Genomic DNA, 23341 nt, shown 5'->3' with positions numbered 1-23341 from the left:
CACAAATACTCATTGTCGGAGTGAAGACTTAAAGGACTTTTCCAGTTTCAGAAAACCTATGATCACCGGCTGCAGTTTGTTTTAAGAAAAAAAAATCTATCAGGCTAATGGTGCGCCGACCCTTCCTTGACACTCTGCCCATTTTTCTTGCCACTTTTCAAAAGTTGCAAATTACTGCGCAAATAAACAGAAATTTTTGACTCTTTAATGCTACCAAAGTAAGTGCACTCATCAGTTGAATAAGTTGCAATCCTACCCTTACCAGCAATGATTGCAATCAAACGCTTCCTATAAAGCGTCATCTGTCTTTCATGCAATTGAGGGCTTTAGATGTAGGACCCAATTCATTATTGCCTTTACATCCGTTTTTCTCTAGTTTTGTGTCTTGCGCCTTTTTTTGTTTGCACCAAATGGATTTTTCTGTTTGCGCCTTTTTTTAAGTCTATTTTTTCTGTGCTCGCCTGTTTTTGTTTTTTTTTGTTTTCCACTTTTTTGGGCGGATTGTAGCAATTCCAAATGTTTCAACTTGATTCATCAATTGCAACTTTGTAAAGAGTTGCAAAATTTGACTCAACTTTACTCTTTGGGGTATTTTTGAGTGTGCCAAAGTTTTGGTGCAATTTTTGCCACCAAAAGTCACAAAAAAAAACAGTTCAAAATAGGAAGAAACACAATTTTTGACTTTGAATGTGCATTATTTTGATGAATTTGGCACCAAAAATTGTAACTCATCGCACAAGACAGAAAAAGGAAAATGACTTTAAAAAAAATGATGAATCAGGAATTTAGATTTTACATGAAAGAGGACAGTAAGGTGCTACCAAAACATTGTGGATGGCAGCCAATCTCTCGAGAACAAAACGATTGGACATGCTGAAATTCAACTGCCTAATCCTTATTTTCCCTGGCATATCAGTCGGGAGACCCCTAAGCATTAGATAATCAGCTGATCCCACCAATATCAGTGAGTTTGGCATATGGATGGTTTAAGAGTACAGACGCATTACATTTCACATTGGCCACAGTTTTTGGGTAGTTGTACCCCCTAAATGAATGTAGCAGTAATGTAATTACTCTTTCTCCCTTTGACAATGCATACCTCTAAAATTCTCCAAAAAAATATTAAATATCAAACGTTACTCTCTGGCTCTTTTAGTTTTGCCCTCATTGTCCTATATCCATAGCTGCACAGTTATCAAAACGTTTTGAAGTTTTTTGGCACATAAATATTAGCGCTATATCTAGTGAAATTGGCTCACAGATAACATAAAAATCGCATATTTTTTTCCTAACGAAAACCTGTCGACTAAATGACACTTTTTATAAACTCGATTTGTATATTTTTAGATAGTCAGTGTGTATACACCATGTACCGTGACACTAGCAATCCAGGCTGTTAGTAAAGTAAATGTCTTATTAAAACTTAATTTTTTAATTTTAAAAATAATTTCTTGAATATTGGAAATTTGAGCGAGTTAGGATACGTCAACGCGTTCAGTAAAAATCTAAAAGTAAAAGTAAAAACTTCAGAAAAAACTGCTGCAAATATTGGAGCGTTGGCAGGAAAGATGCTAAATAGAAGAACTGCATTTTCTTTTTTTCTCATTCGTTTGAATGGGTGAAAAATGTTGCAAAAACTTTGAAAGAATTGACATGTTGCAGCTATGAAACAGCTTAAAATCTGCATGAAAAAAATAAGCAGCATATGCATGAGATTTCAGAAATCTCATTCACTTTACTGATACAGTAAAACGCAACGTGTGAACATACACTTGCAGTACAAATTTTTTGGGGGGTTTGCGGCTGTGCACTTTGGAAGCATTGACAAAGAGGTATATCAATAGCGTGTATGAGCACACTTATAGAGTCAAACACTCGTACACAAATGTAATTCTCAGCCATATTTAGTTAGATCATGAAAAAAAATGCATAAAGGGCAAAATGCTGTGCCCCATGCAGACAAGGTGCACCCATATCTCTGCAAGTCATGCTATGGCATTACCAGGTAGAGTGCTCCCATGGCTGTGCCAACCACATGTTTCTTTAACCATGCCAGCCACATGCCCCCAAGGAGTGCCTGACACAAGCCCCACAGACACTGCCAACCAGATTTCTTCTTGACAGTGCCATCTACATAAACCATAACAGTGCAAGCCACATGCACTACTGGTAGTGCCAGCCAAATATCCCCCTTAATATTTCCAGATTTTGGACCCTTAACAAAACCAGCTACATGCCCCCTTTACATGTGCTAGCCTCTTTTTCCCATAGCAATGTAGACACCAACCTAATTAATAATGCACCTTGGGTTATGGGTATTATGTTCTTCTATGTGTTGGCCCGAAGTGTGGATTTACCATATATTACTTAAAAAACTTCAATTCTATTATACTGACTTTAACCTGTGCATAAACCACAATGTATAAAACGTCGAGTGGCGTATGCTATATACTAGAGATGAGCAAATCTATTCAATGCAAATCGGATTTATGTTGAATTTTCGGTAATTTGCTACATATATTGTAGTGAATTCGAACAATGTGCAATTCGATTCAGGTGAATTAAAAAAAAATGCCCACCACTATTTTACACAAAGCAGAAGATTGCATGAGCCAGAGAAGGTTCACATGACTTCAGAAGCAACCATGTGTGCTTGCTTTTTAGCTATCACATCACATCACATGGCATAGCACATTCAATCAGGAGGGAATATCTTAACCTGTATAAAAGCAGAGGCAGGGAATGCAGCAGATGCTTTATAGTGAATCTGGACAGTGAGAGGACTTCACAGCTCAGCAATTAGTAGAGAAAGCCAAACAGCACGGCAGTGGAAAACAGCTACAACACATTTTCCCCTAGCCAGATAGGTTGAGGTTACTTGGACATTACTGAGGCTTAGCTTACATTAAAGAACTTGAAAGGAGTTCAATATAGTTCTACCTCAGAGTGTTACATGTGTTTTTAAGGCAATTGGAGGTGTTGAAAAACTTGCGATGCACAACAAATCTAATTGCTGCAAATACATTTTTTGGGAAAAATTTGACAAAGCTGGTGAATTTGAATTTCAAAAGATTTGCTTGTCTCTAATAGGTACTCACTAAATGGGGCAGAGGCTCTAATGACTACTTTTAGGACTCCTCCAAAAATGTGTATTTTCTGACCTTGCAGAAATATCTTAGAACGTTGCGTGGACATTTTAGGCCAGCTATGAACACACAATGTCCTCTCCACATGTCCTATAAAATTGCCCTTAAGATTAACATTATTGCACATATTGTTTAGTCATTGGTAGTGGATATTAGACTACGTACTAGGATTTTGCTAGTAATAGCTAAAGAAAGTTTAACGTTCCTGGCATCTTGTAAATATGACAGTACAGAAATCATTTAAATCAAGACTAGCAATTGTTTAGCTTGGGATATAACGGCAGAGAGATGATAGGAGGCTCTAATTAGAGATTTTTGCAAGTCATCTTTGAAATAAAATTTTAGTAAATTCCCTTTTACAGGAAGTTGTAGTGTAGAAAAAATATACTCTCCGCAATTGTGATCAGTTCATTAACAGGAAATGAAATTTATTTGCGGGGTTATTCACAACCATCTAGTGTAAAAAAGTGGAAAATTTTGTGGATGACAAAATCATGCACAAATTTGCAACTTTACACCTCTCGCTAATTTTGAAAAGTGAAAATAATAGTGGACAAGCATAAAGGGGCTCTCCAGTGAAGATAAGTTATCATCTATCCATGGGATAGGTGATAACCTATAGATTAGTGGGGGTCCCATCGACCGGCAGAATGGGGTGATAACTTATTGATCGTTGGAGGTCCAACCGATCGGCAGAATGGGGCACCTTTATCCTTTTTAGAATGAAGCATGCACACTGCCGCTCCATTCATTCTCTATGGGGCTGCCAGAAAATGCCAAACACAGCGCTCGACATGCACACTTCCACTCCATTTTAATAGATAAAGGTGCCCCCTTCTGTCGATCGCTGCAGGTCCTAGCAGCCAGATCCCCACCAATCCATGAATTATCACCTGTTCTGTGGATAAGTGATAATCCATATTCACTGAATTTTTCTATCGAGATTGATGGGGCAATCAGTGTGACAAATTTACTAAAACTTTCAGTTTTAATTTTGCCAAAAGTTGGTGCAAATGGTAGTGCAAATTTATAAGTTTTCAAAGCAAATGTAGATTTAATTTTCCATATTTGAAACAGCCCAACATGCGCCAAATATATTAGACGCCATATACGTCTTACTATATTTGACATATTTTGCTCCCATGTACTTTGTATTTAAGTCCCCCATACATATCAAACTAATGTCGGCCAAACCTGCCAATATCGATGGGTTCGGTGAACAGTCTAATTTGCATGGGGTCCCCGAACAATTGATTGCTGAGGGAGTTAAGGATTCGTCATGCCTGATTTCAGACTGCCGACTCTTTTGTTCTCCTGGAGATAAGATTATTATTATTATTTGATGAAACATGTCTGATAGAGGCTCTCTCATAGAAAACACAGGAGCGTTTGGCATAGTGAGCGCTCCGGTGTAAGTGAGAGACAACTGAGATGATTGCCGGCTGAAACTATCGGCCAAACCACCATTCAGCGGACAGACATCTAATGTGTGTGATGGGCTTAAGGTTAGCCTCAAAAATGACAGACTAAGTAAATTTCACCCATGGTGTGAACTGAGCTTTAACATGATTTATGGGGATTAAAAATAGTCTTCCAGTGGGGTTCAACAGACTGATTTCTGAGAATGAAACCAAAGAAATGGGCCAGGACATTAATTCGTATAAATGCAATTTGTAGGTACATGGTCACACTATGGCCACTTAACAGACAAAACTTAAGATAAAAACAAAATGAGGAATACTCTGAAGTAAGTAAATAAATAGTAATAGTACATGTAAATAACATAGATTACTTAGTTGACAGTGTTTTGACCAAAAAAAGCGCAAAGGCCATCACACCGCGTCAAGGTGACCCCAATCGGGATGGTCCCTAACTCTGATATCAAATCTCACCCTGTGTCTGCAGACCTCAATGATTTTTGGAAATGGACCAAAATTGGAAAAAGTATTTTCCATCACTATTGAATATTTTATTTTTTAAGATACAATTATTTCAATTTATTTCTTCATCTATTTTGTTGTGTTCTGCCTTTTTCTCATTTCTTTTTTTATCGTCCTTCAACTGCGTGTCAATAATTTGATGTTGAGAACCAAGCCCCGTTATTTGTGTATGTGTAAACCTTGTGTCAAGCTCCCCTTGTGTACACAGCAATTCCGTATTATTACCGTGTTTGCTTTTCAATCCCAAGATACATTCAATTAAAATAAAAAAAAGTTACAGCCTGAAAGAACTTCTTTAAGAATCTGCAAACAAAGCCATATTTCCCAACAAAAGAGTTCAGCCCTTGGAGAGAAAGAGAGAAAAAAAAAGTTTTGCGTGGTAATATCTGTCTCGGCTTTAAAGAGATTTGAAATGCTTGGATTGGTCGGATTTGTGAATCTGGCGTTGACACCGAGGTCACTCGTGTGAGTTACTATGGAAATTGAGTCGTTTCGCCAATAGTTGTGTTCTCATGAGCATTAAAGCACATAATAATGGACAAACAAGAGTGGTTAAAGCAAGCAGGTAGGATTACTTTGTCCTTTTGTCAGAAGCATAAAATGTCTTGTCGTCCGTTTTAAAGACTTCTCAACCCCCTAGATCCACCCAAAAAGTCACCTGCTGAGTCATTTTGTACACTTAATCTGTAGCCCCCTTAACAAGAATTTCGTTGCTAATTTAAGGCAAATGTTTTGGGAATTTATTTTTTTTTCTTGGAGTAGATTCGAGAGAGGGGAAATAAGTAAACCCCTCGAGAAATAAAATACCGTGAAAGAAGAAGAATTGACCGTACGAGGCTGTTAGAAAAATTAGAAGAAAAAAAAGGCTTCCTCAAACATCTCCACCAGAACTTCCCTTGTAAAACTTGTCACTTCAGATTGCCATCAGCTCCTACAACAATAATGATTTCATGCTTATTGCTAATTGCAAGCACAGCTGAGGCACAGCGTGACACTCTTGCACAGTCTCAGGCCTTTATACCAGCTTCAATCTGTTGTGTAGCACTTGTTCACATACAAAAAAAAAAAACTAGGAGCAAAGGCAGAAAGAGGCAGAGTCCCAGGTTTCTTGTAATCCCTGGGCCTCCCGCTGACATCCCAGCCCTATGAGCATTCCTGGTTTTGTCCCCCTTCTTTTGAAAAAAAAAGCTGAAGGGACCTTAATCTACAAGTATATAAGCTTCTGAATGAGGAACACAACAGCTTCAGGTGCATTAAGGCTCCGCGCTGCATCTGGTTTACACAATTCTGTTTGCAGCACCCCTGGGGAGTGCCACCGCTTCCTGTAAAGTACGAGTGTGAACTACAGGTTCATGGCAAAGAGCAAAGAGGTCATGTTTCGATTGAGACCTAACAAAATGAAACGGGGGGTTTTGCAGATGTTATGGGGGTATGTGTAATGACACCACCTCCTCGGGAGCAAGAGGCTCTCAGCACAGTTAATACAAAAATGTGCCACCGCTGCCGCCAGTGTGTTACTCGAAGATTTATTCATATCAATTTTTATAATTTATATATTCAGAGACAAGTGTGTTATGTGTTATGTATCATAGCACGGTCCTTCCCACCCGCTGGAAAAGAATATCCGGGAGAGAAAAAAAATAGTCAGGGATATACATATTTTTTTTTTCTCAGGAGAAGTAGATGTTTAACCTCTTGCGATACAGTAAATTGATGTGGTAATATAATAGAAATCGAAATATGGACAGAAAAGGTTAAAATTGTTGGCCATGTTGTTATTGGTATTACCGAATGATGTAGCTACAGATCATAGAATCCTAGAATGTTAGAGTTGGAAGGGACCTCCAGGGTCATCTTGTTCAACCCCCTGCTCAATGCAGGATTCACTAAACCATCTCAGACCATCTCAAACCATGTGTCCTGCATTATCTTTCTTGTTGACTTGACATATCCATCGATGAGTGGCGTGAGATGACCAGCTTTGAAAAAGAAATATGATTTTCTGATACTCTGCCAGGGTGAGATTTCTACAATGTGTCTGTGATTTGAACTTCATCCTGTCCAGGGTTTTTCTTGCTTGTTGTGATAATATATTGAATTTGTGTTGTGAGAAATTGGATTTTTTAAAGAAGCACTCCTTCCACTCTTAATATATTGCAATCATTATGTTATATAGCATTGTTTACTTAAAGTTTCTCATTTTGACCTTCTACCCAGTTAATTCTTCACTTTTCCATCAGGTCTATGACATCGTGTGATTAAAAACTGACTAGCTGAATCCTTCTAAGCTCTATGTAGAAATAGGAAGTTTCTTTTCCCTGCATGAGTCATCATTAGAGCTACAATTCTACATCACTGCAAGGTCATTGGCAGACCAGCTCCACCTACTCTTCAACTCCTGATCCAGCTGATCCACTCCTTTCACCTGCCAGGAACTTTGCAGTGATATAGAATTGTAGTTCTAATGCTGACTCATTCAGGAAAATAGACTTCCTGTTTATACATAGAGCTTAGAATGATTCAGCTAGTCTGTTTTTAATCACATGATCTCATAGACCTAGTGAAAAAGAGAATAATTAACTGGGTAGAAGGGCAAAATGAGCAATTGTAAGTACACAGTACTTTATAATATGATGACTGCAACATATTAAGAGGATAAAAACTTTGATAAGAGTGCTTCTTTAACAATGATGAGGGAAGTATATATCCATATAGAGAATGCAGAGAAAGCAGACCTTGGGGCTTTTTCCATTTGTAAAGACCCTGATGATTAAAAATTGCAAATAATAAGTGGGGGTCCTCTTAAAAGTTTTGCATATCTAAACCAGAAACATCAAGTTACTCCCTAGATGACTTTTATATGCACCCATTCAGTTGGTATTAAAACTACAATGACTTTTTTAGTTATTTAAGCAACGAATGAGCAATTTTCTAATAAAAAGAACTCTGTTAGACTTTGTTCAAAAGTGCAATATAACCTCTACTTGCACAAATACAAGCTGCCGACCCTTCTCCACCACAGTAGGTGACAGACTGGATCTCCACAGGAGCAAACATATTAGAGATGCTGATGCTGAACAGACAACAGCACTGACCAGGGGCATAACTATAATTAAAAATACATCATAAAATGGTAATGAGCAGCATAATATATTTAAAAAAAGCAGGGATGGTTAGTGAGAGTGTTAGGAAGCTATTTCCCCAGATTTGGCCATATTTAGGCTATTATGACTTTAGTTACTTCTATGGTACTTGCATTCCTTATTAGTCTAAAATACTTTCTGAATTACTTTTTACTATGAAAACTTGGCATTTTTTCAGTTTATACATAGTGTGGTTTTTCGATCTAAACACTGAGTTGTCTAGAAGGAGCTAGTAAACACTTCAGAGGCACCTGAGAATATCTTCCAATTTACGGAGAAGAGGAAATGTCTTACCCACCATAGATTACAATGCAACCTATAGCTATATCTAGAGATATTGTAGATGACCATGTCTCCACCAGACCATGTCTGATAAATCCTGATCTTATTCAAAAGATAGGTGAAGAGGTAGCCTTCCAACTCACAGTTTGAAAAATGCTGATAAACCATTCCAAACTGTTTTTGAACTGGACAAGTTGATGCTTCCTTTTTTGATATCTGTTACCAATTAATGGTAGTAAGACATCACTCTAAGCATAGCCAGCATAAGTATGAAAGCCCTGTCTATCCTATTCCAAGAATTCTTCTCAAACTGTGAAGTGTGTGTCACTGGTGAAAAAAAACCCTACCTGCTCAGGCAGGTAGGGAGACAATTTTGGCAAAATTAATTATATGCTCCACGGGGCTTCACCAATCTCTGGTTTCCAACATTGTTGACTTTTGGTCTTGTTTTGACATCACATCTGGTTTAGGAAACCAACAAAAAACAAACCTGGATCAACTTTTCATTTTAGCGTTGACTTTGACCTTTGGTGATGCCAAGGCAACACCTGTTCTGGCTGGTGAAGGCCATGTGGAAGAAGCTTGAGAAGACCTGCTCTAGATGTTAGTAATATTTTGTTATGTACACATATAGTAAGCCATGATGTGTACCAACCATGCTTAGATTCGTCCATTTAACAGCCAGGATTAAGCAAACATCACACCAAATTAAGTGGTGGTCGACGTAATAGAAGAAAAATGACTATTAATGAGACAATTGGAGAAAAAAATATATATATATTTTCACTCTGCTACTCTGATCTCCATAATTTGCTAATGGTCACCAGAGGCAATTACAAAGGATCTAAATGAAGGCTTTATGCTTGTAGTTAAACACCTGCTCCAATATCTGAGCATAGATGGGGCATAAACTTATTCTAATGGATTAATTGCTTCTCTACTGAGAAGGAAATGTCAAATTATATTATGACCCTTTTAAAATTTACCACACTGTAAGAAAAGTTAATGTGGTGACCCCTAATATTTTGCCTCACACCTTACTGCCTCTGCCCTGCAGGGTGCGGACTGTAGTTTGATAGAAAGATTATTTCATCAGTTTAAGTGCACTGATCTCATCAAAATCAGAATATGGAATGTATTTGTCTGAAACTACAATGGTGGAAGCAGAACACCCAATTTATTGTGAGGTCCTCAGGAAGGAGATACTACTCCTTGTGGGTTTTTCAAAGCTACTATACATAGATAGTTTATGTCATGTGTCCAGCTGAGCTTAGGAACTGTATGTAGTAGTAGAAAAAAATATAAATAAATCAATGTATTAATTCTATTGTAGAAAAAAACTGAAAATTTGCTTAAAATGACTAAATTAAGTGCTGATTCCTAAAAGGAATCAGGGATCAAATGTTGATGGCCAATCCTAAGTATAGACCATCAATGTTCCATCAGTAAAAGTCTGATCTTCAAAACCCCCTTTGATCAGAAGAATGAGGGGACAGAAGCACTGTAGACCTAAATGTTTACAGGAGTACATGTGATAGTATACTGGAAAACAAGAAATGGGAAAGCTCTTCATGGAACAAGCATCTGGTAATGCCTTGTACACCTGGAAAACCTCCTCCCGTAGCCAATCTGGTCCATCAGTTGAGACGAGTTTTGTACAGTAGAAAGTTCAAGGGATTGAAAAACACGCTTCTCCCATGATAAAAAAAAGCACAGAGTACTGTGCCTTTTTAAACAATACTTCTTTACACCATTGATAAAATGTCTACACGTTTTTGGATTATACTGATACCTTCGTCAGGAATATCTATTAGTGCTAGAAAAGGCCTATTACTTTGAGTTTACTGTATGGGAGTAGCACAGTATTTGGAACCATACAGATTTTTACTGTATGAAACTCATTTACAGGGGGCACATGGGCAATTGTAATTTGTACTGAACCCCAATTCTAATCACTTGAATATTCTGGTGCTATTTCAGTAGAAAAGTCCCTCTTGAATAAAGTTGGTACAACAATTACTATTAAATAGACTTGTGTCCCAATAACCATTTCTCTTTTTTTTTTTTTTAAAAAAAAAAAAACTTTTTCCATGCTTAGGTTCGACTATTTTCAAGTTTGAGCTTTATAGGAGACCCAATGTCCAATACTTGCTCCTTAATTATTGTATTTTTCTTTTAAGAACATGAATGAATAATGGATTTGAGTTGACGCCATTAACAGTCCCTTGTTGGACGGGTCCTGACTGGATAAGCCGATCACAGGGAGTCCCACTGCTGGGAGTTGTAATAGTTGGAAGAACTCTACTACAAGTATTCCATTTTCCTACGGCACCATCACAGGGGAAATAAAACATTGATCATTTCCCATTGGGCCCAAATCATCGAATGGCCATGTAATGTTTGGACCTAAAAAAAAGAGATGCGTTTTGTGTCACTCTACTTTAGCTGATAGATGAGGGTCCTAAGGGGCTCTTCTCTTTTGCTTATGTATTATATGACCTGCTACCAGTAAAGTTTACAAGTAAGCGATGATGTTCTATGCGTAACACATAATATTAACCAAACATATCTTTAACCAGTGGCTTATTTTTGGCTGATAAATTGTGGCATACTTTTTTCTAGTCCAAAAGGGGATGTTTTCCATCACCAAGAGAAAGTAGTTAAAACAGCCTTTAATCATGTAGGATAAAAAAAATGAAAAAAGAAAACACATAATGCTTACACATTTCGGGCAGAATAACCCTTAATTATAGCTATGAATAAAGGTTATTCTACCAGAAACGCGTAAGCATTATGGGTTTTCTTTTTTAATATGTGAACATTCTCCCATTTTTTTTATCCTATATGATTAAAGGCTAAGTTTTAACTACTTTCTTTTGGTGCTGGAGAACATCCCTTTTGGACTATTGAGAGACCTGGAAGCCAAACCAGTGCATACTCAGTGCACCACACCCAGACAACGGACGGTCTACCCTGGAAGTCTCCTGGGATACTTATCTCTAACACATAACTGGTGCGCTGAATTGACTTTCTATTTTTTGTATACTTTTTTTATGAACATTATTGAAAACAATAGTCAATTACACTTTTGAGTACCTCAGTATGCAAAGCACCACACATTGTATTTTTTTGTAGGAATCAATGGCAGTCATGCAACTGTACATCTCTTCGAAACTGAGCTTTGGGGCTCATTCACACGTTGCTGTTTCATATACATGTTCTCTTTTGGGTTTCTTTTTGTGAATAGGACCCGAACCCATATAGAGGTAGAACAGTATTGACTTTGTTCCAATTTGTGGATCCTAATCACCCATTCAAGTCAATTGGTCCGTGAAAAACACAGACAGCACGCAAATGCCATCTGTGTTTAATCCTAATGCTGTCCGTTTTTTATTGTGTAATGGGTAAGAGAAGCTTAGGAACTTTATTTTTTCATGCAAAAAAAATGAGATACCATTACGATGGTAAAAAAAAAGAATGGACCAAAAAATGGATGAAAATTGAACAAAAAAAAACAATCAAAATTGACATTCAAATAAGCCCTTAATTGTTTTGCCGCCTCATGTTTAGGCCAACAAACTCGCATGATTTCCTCCTCTAAAAATCACGTTGTCATTATTAATTCCACCATACTATCAATCGGTGATAGTATTTTCTTTAAATCCTATACTTGTATTAATATTATTTTCTGTTGATATTATTATATCCCTATATCTTTTTTATACATCCCTATTTTGCTCTATATATACTTTGAATTACAATTTTTTTGCATACCTAGTATAATACTATATACTCCATATTTGACATCTCCCAATAGTATAAAACAATTTTACTACTATTTTTAGGTTAGTTATATTACAGGGCAATGCTGCAATTTTTATTGGATAATTTTTGGGCAAAATTATGGATTATTTTTAACAGGCTTTATAGAATAAGTCTACGGTACAAATATTTTTTACCCCCCTTTTTTGTAATTGCATAATATATATTTTACACTCCGTTTTAGAAGTATGGTGCCCATAGTTATAAGCTCGTTGTGCAGGTTGATGAATGATAACACCATTTCAGTGTTGCTAAGTGGAAATGAAATATGAATCTCTAAACAGTATTTTAGAAGTGCATTGCTCAAGAGACATCTTGCTCTGCAGGGGTGGCAGTCTGCAGTGACACAGCTTCAAGCATTTTTCACAGGCAAGAAGCAAAATTAACCCTCTTAGAGGGAAGAATTATTTCAACAGCTTGATCAAAGCTCATTTGTATGTGTATGTGTTCTGTTAATATTCTTGTAATTTAAAGCAAATTGATAACACGTTGGATATGCAAACCCGCAGCAAGTTATTACACTTCAGGTTGTATCCGACATGCTGAAAAGCAAACACCCATAGAATATATTACAAGGAGGCAATTACAGTAGGTGTCTTTGCGTTTCCTGTTACATTTAGATAAGTCAAATGCAGATTTTTATTTTTTTATATATATATATATATATATATTCCTTAAAAAAAGGTAAGTTGAAATATGTTTTATTATGACGTTACATTTTGTATTATTTTATAATTCTAAGTTTTGCTTTGTTTCTCTCTTGTTTATGTGTTTTTAGCAATTTGATTAATGTGTTTAAATACAAGAAAAAAAATTCATTTTCCAAAATTAAAAAAAAATTAAAAATTAAAATTGGCCGCCTTTTGGGCTTTTATTAAACTTTTGTTGCTTTTTTTTACTGTGTGTCTGGAGAACTTTTATCTGTTTTTCAGCAATGGTACACCAGTTCAATGAATGTTGTTTGCACATGGCTCACTGACCGTATGGACCTTCAACTTCATATCTATCAGCTGAAAACCCTCATTAGGATTGTCAAGGTATATTATTATATTTATTTCATATAGCTATCATATGTAATGCTTGTCTTTTTTTTTCTTGTGATTGTTTTTTTTCACTTGTCAAGATTTATTACACTTAGTCTGCTTTTTTTTTTTATCTTTTTTTTATTTTAAATCGGATTGATTAAAATAGTTTACATTTTCGGAAAAAAAAGAAACAAACATTAATTAATCAAATGACTATTACACATAATAAAGTACCTTAATAAGTAATTATTTAATAAAATGACTATTAGACATAGTATATAAAGTAATAAGTAATTATTTAATAAAATATATAAATCAATAAATAATTTGTATAAGTAATTATTCAATAAAATATATAAAGCAATAAATAATTTAAATCTATAATTATTTAATAAAATATATAAAGCAATAAATCATTTTTATAAGTAATTATTTAATAAAATATATAAAGCAATAAATGATTTAAATATGTAATCATTTAATGAAATATATAAAGCAATTAATAATTTTTATAAGTAATTATTTAATAAGATTTATTAAATTTTGCATTTTTCAAAAAATAAACAAACATTAATTAATAAAATGACTATTGCACATAATAAAGTACTGTAAAAAGTAATTATTTAATAAAAATATATAAAGCAATAAGTAATTTTTATAAGTAATTATTTAATAAAATGGCTATTACACATATTGCTTTGTTATGTGTAATAGTACTTTTCTGAAATAATTACTTCTAAAAATTACTTATTACTTTATTTTATATTTTAGGAAATATTTACTTATCACTTTAGTAAGTAATTATTTAATAAAATGACTGTAAGACATAATAATTAAAGTAATAATTTAACAAAATAATTTTTAGACATAAAGTATTAAGTAATTATTTAATACAATTAGCATTACATATAATAAAGTAATAAGTAGTTATTTAATAAAATGACAGGCATAATGAATTAACAATAAATAAATGCTATTTCATTAAATAAATGATAGATCAGCTGTAAATTTGCAATGAGAGACTACGTTTATTATGCTGCTCTTTTCTTTTTTGTAATATATAATTAATCAATGGATATTATTTTTTTTTATTGCAATCATTTATTTATCTTTTGATTTTAAGAAATAATTTTTTCTGGCTTTCCAACAATTTTCATTAAAAAAAATGTAATTCAAAATATATAAATAACAGTTTTTTTAATCATAATATAATAGTTTAATAATTTTTTTTTTATGAAAAATAAAAAAAAATGCTTCCGCCAGTGATGCAAATATTTCTTCGCAGCACGACTTAATGTATTCAATGATCATTAAACAAAATGCAAATCGATATTGTTCTCATAATTAACTGAAGTCGTTTCTCTTACAATGGGTGTTTACACTGAACTATAAGAGATCACAAAGGTGAGATCACATACCCGGAAAGTATATTTTTATTCCTGTGTATGCGTGTCTTAGGCTAATGATAATTATTTCAGTGTGAAATCACAGTGGTTTACCATGAAATAAGATTGTAGGAAAGCTTACTCAATTAAACAACGTTCATTACATTTGTTTTTAATCTTAGGCTGCTATTTCCAGATCTTAATAAAATTAACTGTTGGAAAAAAAAAGTATTTAAAAATATATATATTTTTTTTTACCTATTTAGACTCTTTTTATATTGCATTTATTTAAGATGCATAAAGAAATTGTACCAAATGTGTTTATGTATCAGCGTCTTACGGCTTAAGATGTTACTGAAATACGGATCGTTATTCCGAGCGTTGTGCCGTCCCCAGGTACAGAAGTTGTAATATTAATTAAAACGGCTTATTATGCAGGTGTTTTGACACTTACGTTTTAAACTGCTAATAATGATACCTTGTTTTGTGAATGCCAATGACATCGGTTTTTTTTTCTTCCTTCCTCTTTTGCTGAGACGTCAGGCATCGAGTTTATAAATAGCTTTTGCCACCGCTTTTTTCATCACCACAAATCTGTTACAGCGGGATGCACGATAACAATTGTGACGCACTGTGTTAATACGTAGAGTTCAGACAACTCACATTTGGCAATTTAACTACTTAATTTTAATTCATTTATTTTAGTTGGGTTAAAAACTTTGGATATTTTTTCCCCCAATACAGTTTCGTAAAATAATTATAATTTTGGGTAGAGATCATAGAATCATAGAATGTAGAGTTGGAAGGGACCTCCTGGGTCATCTGGTCCAACCCCCTGCTCAAAGCAGGATTCACTAGATCATCTCAGACAGATGTCTGTCCAGCCTCTGTTTGAAGACGTCCATTGAAGGGGAACTCACCACCTCTCGTGGCAGCCTGTTCCACTCATTAATCACCCTAACTGTCAAAAAGTTTTTTCTAATATCTAATCTGTGTCTCCTCCCATTTAGTTTCATCCCATTGCTTCTAGTCTTTCCTTGTGCAAATGAGAATAAAGATGATCCTTCTACAATGTGACAGCCCTTGACATATTTGTAGACAGCTATTAAGTCTCCTCTCAGTCTTCTTTTTTGCAAGCTAAACATCCCCAAATCCTGCAACCGTTCCTCATAGGACATGGTTTGCAGACCAGTCACCATTCTGGTCGCTCTTCTCTGAACTTGCTCCAGTTTGTCTATGTCTTTTTTAAAATGTGGTGCCCAAAACTGTACACAGTATTCCAGATGAGGTCTGACCAAAGAGGAGTAAAGACCGATAATGACTTCACGTGATCTAGACTGTATGCTTCTGTTAATACATCCCAGAATTGTATTTGCCTTTTTTGCTGCTGCATCACACTGTTGACTCATGTTTAGTCTATGATCTATTAGTATACCTAAGTCTTTTTCACATGTACTGTTGCTTAGCTCTATTCCTCCCATTCTGTATATGCTTTTTTCATTTTTATTGCCCAGATGTAGTACTTTGCATTTTTCCCTGTTAAAAACCATTCTGTTGGTTGCTGCCCACTGCTCCAGTTTATTTAGGTCTTTTTGAATCCTCTCTCTCTCTTCTCTAGTATTAGCTATCCCTCCTGAGCGAACCCAAACTGTAAAGTTCAGGGTTCGTAGCGGACACCTAGTGTCCATTGCTGAAATCCTAACACGGACTTGTTCCTGTAGTCCATTTTAGTGTTCAGAGCTCCAGGAGAACAGAGAGAGAGAGAAACTCAATTTCCTTAGGCAGCCCCCTCGCCCTTACTACGACCATTTTACAGCATACAAAGTTCTAACTCCATTGACTTATAAGGAGAAAATAGGAAGAAATATCCAGCGATCAGGAAATAAAATGTCCAAAAACTTTATTTATGAAAATCCAATAAAGCCATAAATATGGAAATCAGCAACCACCAATATTAAGATTGACGGGTGTCGACTGCACCAGTCTTAGTCATGATCTTGGCTAAGACTGGTTCAGTCGAAACGCGTCGATCTTAATATTGGACACTTGGTGGTTGCTGATTTCCATGTTAATAGTTTATTGGATTTTCATTAATCATTTTCATTAATAAAGTTTTTGGAGATTTTATTTCCTGATCGCTGGAAATTTCTTCCTATTTTCTGCATTGTTTCCCACCCGGAACAAGGCAGTTCCATGCGATGGCTCCTTAGAAGCAAGGTGCCACAGGTCCGCTCATCCCTAATTTTGGGTTGTTGTTGTTGCTCTTTTGAAATAAGAGAAAATATTTTGAAATATTTAATTAAGTTTTAGTGACAAGATCATTTAATTGCATCACCACCCGACCCCCAAAAAATTGCACATTACCCCCAATCTAAAGCAGAGCTTACTGGGGCAGATTTTCTGATCATAAAAGAGTGCGGACCAAAGATGTTACACGGTATTTAAGGTGGTTGACTGGGCAAAAAGAAAAGTTCCGCAGGGGCTGGAAAAGACAGCAAACTAATTGATGCTCACCTACTGGTACCAACCCTGATACAGCAAAGTCAGCTTCAGCGCAAGAAGTGTAGACATCGCCTTTCTACTAGACATAGAAACGGTCAAGCTTTTGATTGGCTGCAGAGATCAGGTGACTTGATGCTTTTCCGCTGTTCAATGTCACTTGACCACTGCAGCCAATCACAGACCAGAGTAGTCCTGCATCCGGTAGAATGTGGAATTTGAGAACTTTTCTTTTTGCCCAGAAAAAAATTATTTATAATATGGTAATTTGCTCACCATGTAGTCTACATATTATTGGCAGCATCCCTGTTTAATTGGGGAGATATGCTGCTGGCAATGATTATTTAGGGGCTTGCATAAGCCATCCAATCAGCCAGCAAATGATCATTTTTCTTATTCCTTGGCTTATTGGTGATATAATGAAAAAGGGAAAAGATAAATCTGCTTACAAATAAACCGTAATAAATGTGCCAGTGCCCTATAGGTCAATGCACGGAATCCTCCAGACCGGCAACTTCGAGCAGACCACAAAGTAATGAAGGAAGGGGTAAGCGATAAGTTCTAGCATCGCAGAATATGTTAAGTTAAAAAAAAAATCACATTTATTACCTCATTTAAAGATGCATGAAACAAATATAAAAGAAAGAGGAAAAACTCATATGAACCTTACGCATTTTGGATTATAGCTAGTCCTTATTCATAGGTCTAAAATGCGTGAGGGTCATATGAGTTTTTTCCTCTTTCTTTTTTATTTTTTTCATACATCTTTCAGTTAAGTAATAAATGTGATTTTTTTTAAACCTAATATATTTTTCTGAAGTGCTGGAACTTATCCCACCCTCCCCTTCCTTTACTATTTTGTTATCGGTGTTAGGTTTTCATCGGTCAATGATCTGGAACAAGCATTTTTTAGGATAATTTGTTTGGCTGATTAGAGGTCTTATTTAGTGATGAGCGAGTATGTTCTATTAACCCTTTCGCCGAGTATGCTTGGGTCGAGCACCGAGTAGTTACAGCTGCTCGGTGTTATGTTTGAATCGCTCCAGTGTGCATGATTTGCGACTGTTTGACAGTTTTAATACATGTGAGGAATGTCTATTTCTTGCACATTCCTCACATGTAATAAAGCTGTCAAACAGTTGCAAATCATGCACACGGGAGCGATTCAAACATATCACTGAGCAGCGGTAAATACTCGGAGCTCGGCCCGAGCATACTCGGAACAGAACATACTCGCTCAACACTAGTCTTAAGACAATACTACATTTCTCAAATTTGTTGGCCATTGGGTCTTAAGGCCACCATAAACATTAGATAAAAGATTGAAAATATAAGATAAGAGCTAATGCATCCCTACTGTCCCCTGACAAATTATGTTTGGGAACATAAAAAGCAGGCAACTGGTCCAATATTTTTGTTCAATGGGGATATAAGCTACTGCCAGATGATTTTGGCAGCTCCCTCATAGAGAATACAGGAATACTTGGCTGAGCTGGGTGTTCCTACACATGGGGGAGTCAGGAGAGATAGCTGTGGGATGAATCATTTGGCCCACAGCTATCTAAGACTGGGAGTATACGGCAATTTTTGCTGAGACAGACTGCAAAAAAATTGCTCTATCCCGCTGCTACATCACAGCTAAATTCAGATGAATGGCGTGTATTTGCAACGCCAACGGTAACACAACAGCGACAAGCAAGTCACAAAAAATCCTAATGCTTCTGACTTTTTAGAACTATCATGATCGCGGTACCCAAGAAATCGCAATTCTACCCCATTCACCTGCATTACGTTGTGATGTAGAGGCTGCAGAGAGCGATCTGTGGATGCATGACGTGTCGTGGCCAAATTTGCAGTGTAGATTCAGCCTCATGTGAATGGCCAACATATGGGATCATGAGTACCACAGAGCATCAGGCGCAAGCAGGGTTGGACTGGCCCACCAGAGAACCGGAGAATCCTCCGGTGGGCCCTGGCTTCTCCTTCAGGAGAGTTCATAGTGCAAACCTTGCAGCTTCTATGTGGCTCTTGAGCGGTGTAGAAACGTTGACCCTCAGAATCAAATCCTCTGGTGGGCCCAATGTTCTTCAGTCTGACACTTGGCACAGGTATGACACTGTGTGCCGTATGGCATCGTATTACAGCACTAGTCTCCATTAGGAGCAATTCTTTCAGTAGAGAATATCTGTAATGTACCTTCTGATAGAAGATAGTAGTTTTCGTATAAAAAATATCTAAAAAAATGACAACAAAATTCAATTTTGAATACTTTATTACATATATATATATATATATATATATATATATATATATATATAATAAACAATTAAAAGGTACACAAAATTGTAGTGCATTGTCCAAAATTACTTTAAATTGATTATGTTAATTAACATGCACGGTAGAAAAAGATACAGTTTAAAAATAAATAAATAAAAATAATGTAATTATTTTTTTATTTATCCTGCTCCCCAAAAAAACAAAAGCAATAACAAAAAGTCATACGTACATTAAAACATTACCAATTAAATTGTTAATTCATCCTTACAAAAATCCTCATACAGCAGAGATGATGGAAAAATAAAAAAGAGAAAAGTTTACCATGTGTTTATAATGCAAAATTAGTAAAATATGAAAATATATATATATATTTGTTATCACCATAAATTACCCATAAAAAATGTAAAAAAAATAATTTATATCATCTGGTGAATGTTGCAAAAAAAGCCCTAAAGATACAAATCCAAAATATTGCAGAATTGCTATTTTTATCATCTCCACCCTCAATAAATATACATAAATTTCCTATCATCATAATTGTACTGACTCTTTAATAAAGTTAAAAGAAAAGCCTTAAAAAACAAATCTAAAATATTGTAGAATTGCTGCTTTTATCATCACCCCCCCAAAAAATCTATTATATATGTATATAAAAATTTCCAACCAACATAATTGTACTGACATTTTAATAAAGTGAAAAAAAAATTATTCCACCTGCTGATTGTCGCACAAAAAGCCCTAAAAATAAACAAATGTAAAATATTGCAAAATTGCTGTTTTTATCATCCCCCTCAAAAAATATACATTTTTGATCATCATAATTATATTGACCTTTTAATAAAATAAAAAAAAATATTTATACCACCTGCTGATTGCCGCACAAAAAACCCTAAAGAACAAATCTAAAATATTTCAAAATTGCAGTTTTTTATCACCCTCCCCAAAAAAATAATATATTCTATATATATAATATTTTAAAGAATTTTTCAAAACACTATAGACAACCTAAAGTTGTGTCATTATAAAATACTACGTTTTTTGAATATAATAACATAGTTTATGTACTAAATAAAAATGATACATTACACACATACTGAAGGTTTTTGATACTCAGCTGAGACAATCTGCTATATCCGCCCTATTTATGTATAAATCTTGTCAATTCTTGGAAATTGCCACTTGTCACAACATTTGGTGAAGGTGTTTTGCCTCGCAAGGGTTAAGATCACAGAATCATCACCTCATTAAACAAGTCACTAATAAGTTATGCCTATCGGGAACATAATGGGCTGTAGTGGTGCCATGTGTAAAGCTGTAAAAAATTCTACTGTTACAGTGAAATTGGTGTGAAAAGAGAAAATTCTAAAACGTCGCCATCGCTACTGATGTATCAGCTTCATTTTCACCTTATTTACTATTTATTTTACTATCAGCCGTTATCATTAGCGCCTAATTGCATCTTAGGAGAAGCTAAAAACTATGTACTTATTGAGTTAAAGCCTCCATCGACTGGTTATTGGATCAGAATAAGATCATCCAATGTGGAATGAATGGAACAGGCTTCCACGAGAGGTGGTGAGTTCTCCTTCAATAGAAGTCTTTGAACAGAGGCTGGACGGTCATCTGTCCAAGATGGTTTAGAGTTTTACTATCAGCCGTTATCATTAGAAGCTATTTGCATTTTAGGAGAAGCTAAAAACTATGTACTTATTGAGTTAAAGCCTCCATCAAATGGTTATTGGATCAGAATAAGATCAGCCGGTATGGAATGAGTGGAACATGTGTCCACGAGTGGTGGTGAGTTCTCCTTCAATAGAAGTCTTCGAACAGAGGCTGGACAGATATCTGTCCGAGATGGTTTAGTTATTTACTATCAGCCATTATCATTAGCGGCTAATTGCATCTTAGGAGAAGCTAAATACTATGTATTTATTGAGTTAAAGCCTCCATTGACTGGCTATTGGATCAGAATAAGATCAGCCAGCGTGGAATGAGTGGAATAGGCTTCCACGAGAGGTGGTGAGTTCTCCTTTAATGGAAGTCTTCAAAAAGAGGCTGGACAGACATCTGTCTGAGATAGTTTAGTGAATCCTGCATGGAGCAGGGGATTGGACACGATGATCCTGGAGGTCCCTTCCAACTCTAACTTTCTATGATTCTATGATCTATGCTATATAATATCTTTATCCATCTTTGTAGAAAACCTATCGAGATTTCCGATTGCAAGGTGTACTGGACTCAACGTTAAACAGCAAGACCTACGATACAATCCGAAACCGGCTAACAGTGGAGGAGGCAACGGCTTCAGTCAGCGAAGGTGGAGGCCTCCAAGGCATAACCATGAAGGATAGCGATGAAGAAGATGAAGAAGATGATTAAATTATCCGGTTGTAGAGTCTCTATGGGATGTAGCCCAGTACCCAGTGCATGTCTGTTAGCCACATTAGGGAATTTTCTGTCCGCTCCAAATGCCCATACCAATTTTACCAATACAATTCTCATTCTAGCTGTGTGATAACAAAAGAAAAATAACGCACTACATTTGGTTCATGGGTTTCCTAACTTCAAATCTATAGGTTCATAAGCAATATAGAGCACCATTGTTTAATACTGTTAATTGAAATATATAGGAAAACATGCTAGGTATGTCCCTGTTTTCAGCAAAAAAAAATATCCAACGCTTCATTCCTGTAATGTATATACGTCGATGGTAAATTATTGTGCCTATGAGTGATAGTAATGTCATTTCTGTTGCGTGGATGCCATCCGCTCAAATGAATGAAATAATAGAGTCTTTATTTCCCTTCCCAAATAATGAAAAATTATAAGAAAGAGGCTACACCCAATGAGGTTTATCTATGGTGATATATAATTGAAACTCCGAGGTTTCGCTCATCCGAATCTCTATAAGTCATACACTTTTACTTGAACATTCTGTTAGTTACCTAGAGGTTACATATCGGCGGATTAGTATTCCAGAAAAAAAAACACAACTGTTCTCGTCATAGATATGAGACAACCGAACAAGCAACTGTTGAAAAAAAAAAAAAAAAGAAAAACAAACTTTATGTTAATGTCTCTATAAATGTTACAGTTACATTTTGTTTAGGTTTTAATAAAAGTGTATGTATAAAAAAAAATCTAAAAAAAAAAGACAACTTTAATAACAGACTTAGACTATAAACTGTGTTTATAAGAATATACAATACTTATTTCCGTAGATTGTAACCTTAATTTACATAATTTTGTGTTCACAATTGTTTTTATATCTGCCATGTACATTGCATTTTGACCAGTAACTGCATGTCACACCGGGGTCCCTCAAGAAGCTTTTTATCTGTGTAAAATAGTGGATCCATCTTGCTTTTGCCTTACAAAAGCCTACAGTTGTAAAAGTGTAAGGACTGTGGCTTCTCATTAAATAACTATTCAGATGTCCTAAGTGTGGTGTGATCACTTATTGAGATATGATTACTTTGATGACTCTTTAAAACAGGAGGTGACACCATCAGAAGAGGACCCCTGTGCAAGAACAATATATGGGCCCTTTGCCGTCCAATAGCTCATCATAATGGGCAACTCCACCTGCTTTGGAGGTAGAAGTGGACCTCCTTAATTATTAGGCTTTTGGCTGCTGGATGCCCATGTTACACGAATGGTCCCTACATGGAAGGTCACGAAACAAGTTGGTCACAACAGGTTCCCTTTAAAGCAGCACTCCGGTGTTTTTCCTTTTTATTGCAGAGGTGGAGTGGTGCTGCTAATCTAAGTTCCCTGACCCTAGTCTCATACCCTAGTCTTGCTGGAGCGAGCTGGAGGTCA

The 23341-nt window shown here is 35.7% G+C and overlaps 1 protein-coding gene across 16 annotated transcripts in view; it reads left to right on the top strand.

The window, feature by feature from the left end:
- CADPS (calcium dependent secretion activator) overlaps nucleotides 1–22957 on the top strand; it is a 646882-nt gene extending 623925 nt beyond the window's left edge. For all 16 annotated transcript variants that reach the window (XM_073644657.1, XM_073644651.1, XM_073644660.1 and 13 more), the window contains 2 exons: nucleotides 13266–13370; nucleotides 21719–22957. In XM_073644657.1, coding sequence (XP_073500758.1) covers nucleotides 13266–13370; nucleotides 21719–21898 — 285 coding nt within the window. In that variant the 3' untranslated portion in view covers nucleotides 21899–22957. The remainder of the gene's footprint in view (nucleotides 1–13265; nucleotides 13371–21718) is intronic.
- Nucleotides 22958–23341: the final 384 nt, after the last annotated feature.

The sequence above is a fragment of the Phyllobates terribilis genome, unplaced genomic scaffold, assembly GCF_046119375.1.
Source record: "Phyllobates terribilis strain yellow unplaced genomic scaffold, ASM4611937v1 Scaffold_8__6_contigs__length_399053987, whole genome shotgun sequence".
In the NCBI taxonomy this organism is placed as follows: domain Eukaryota; kingdom Metazoa; phylum Chordata; class Amphibia; order Anura; family Dendrobatidae; genus Phyllobates; species Phyllobates terribilis.
The sequence above is the reverse complement of the archived record's forward strand: the minus strand, read 5'-3'. Positions and strand labels throughout refer to the sequence as shown.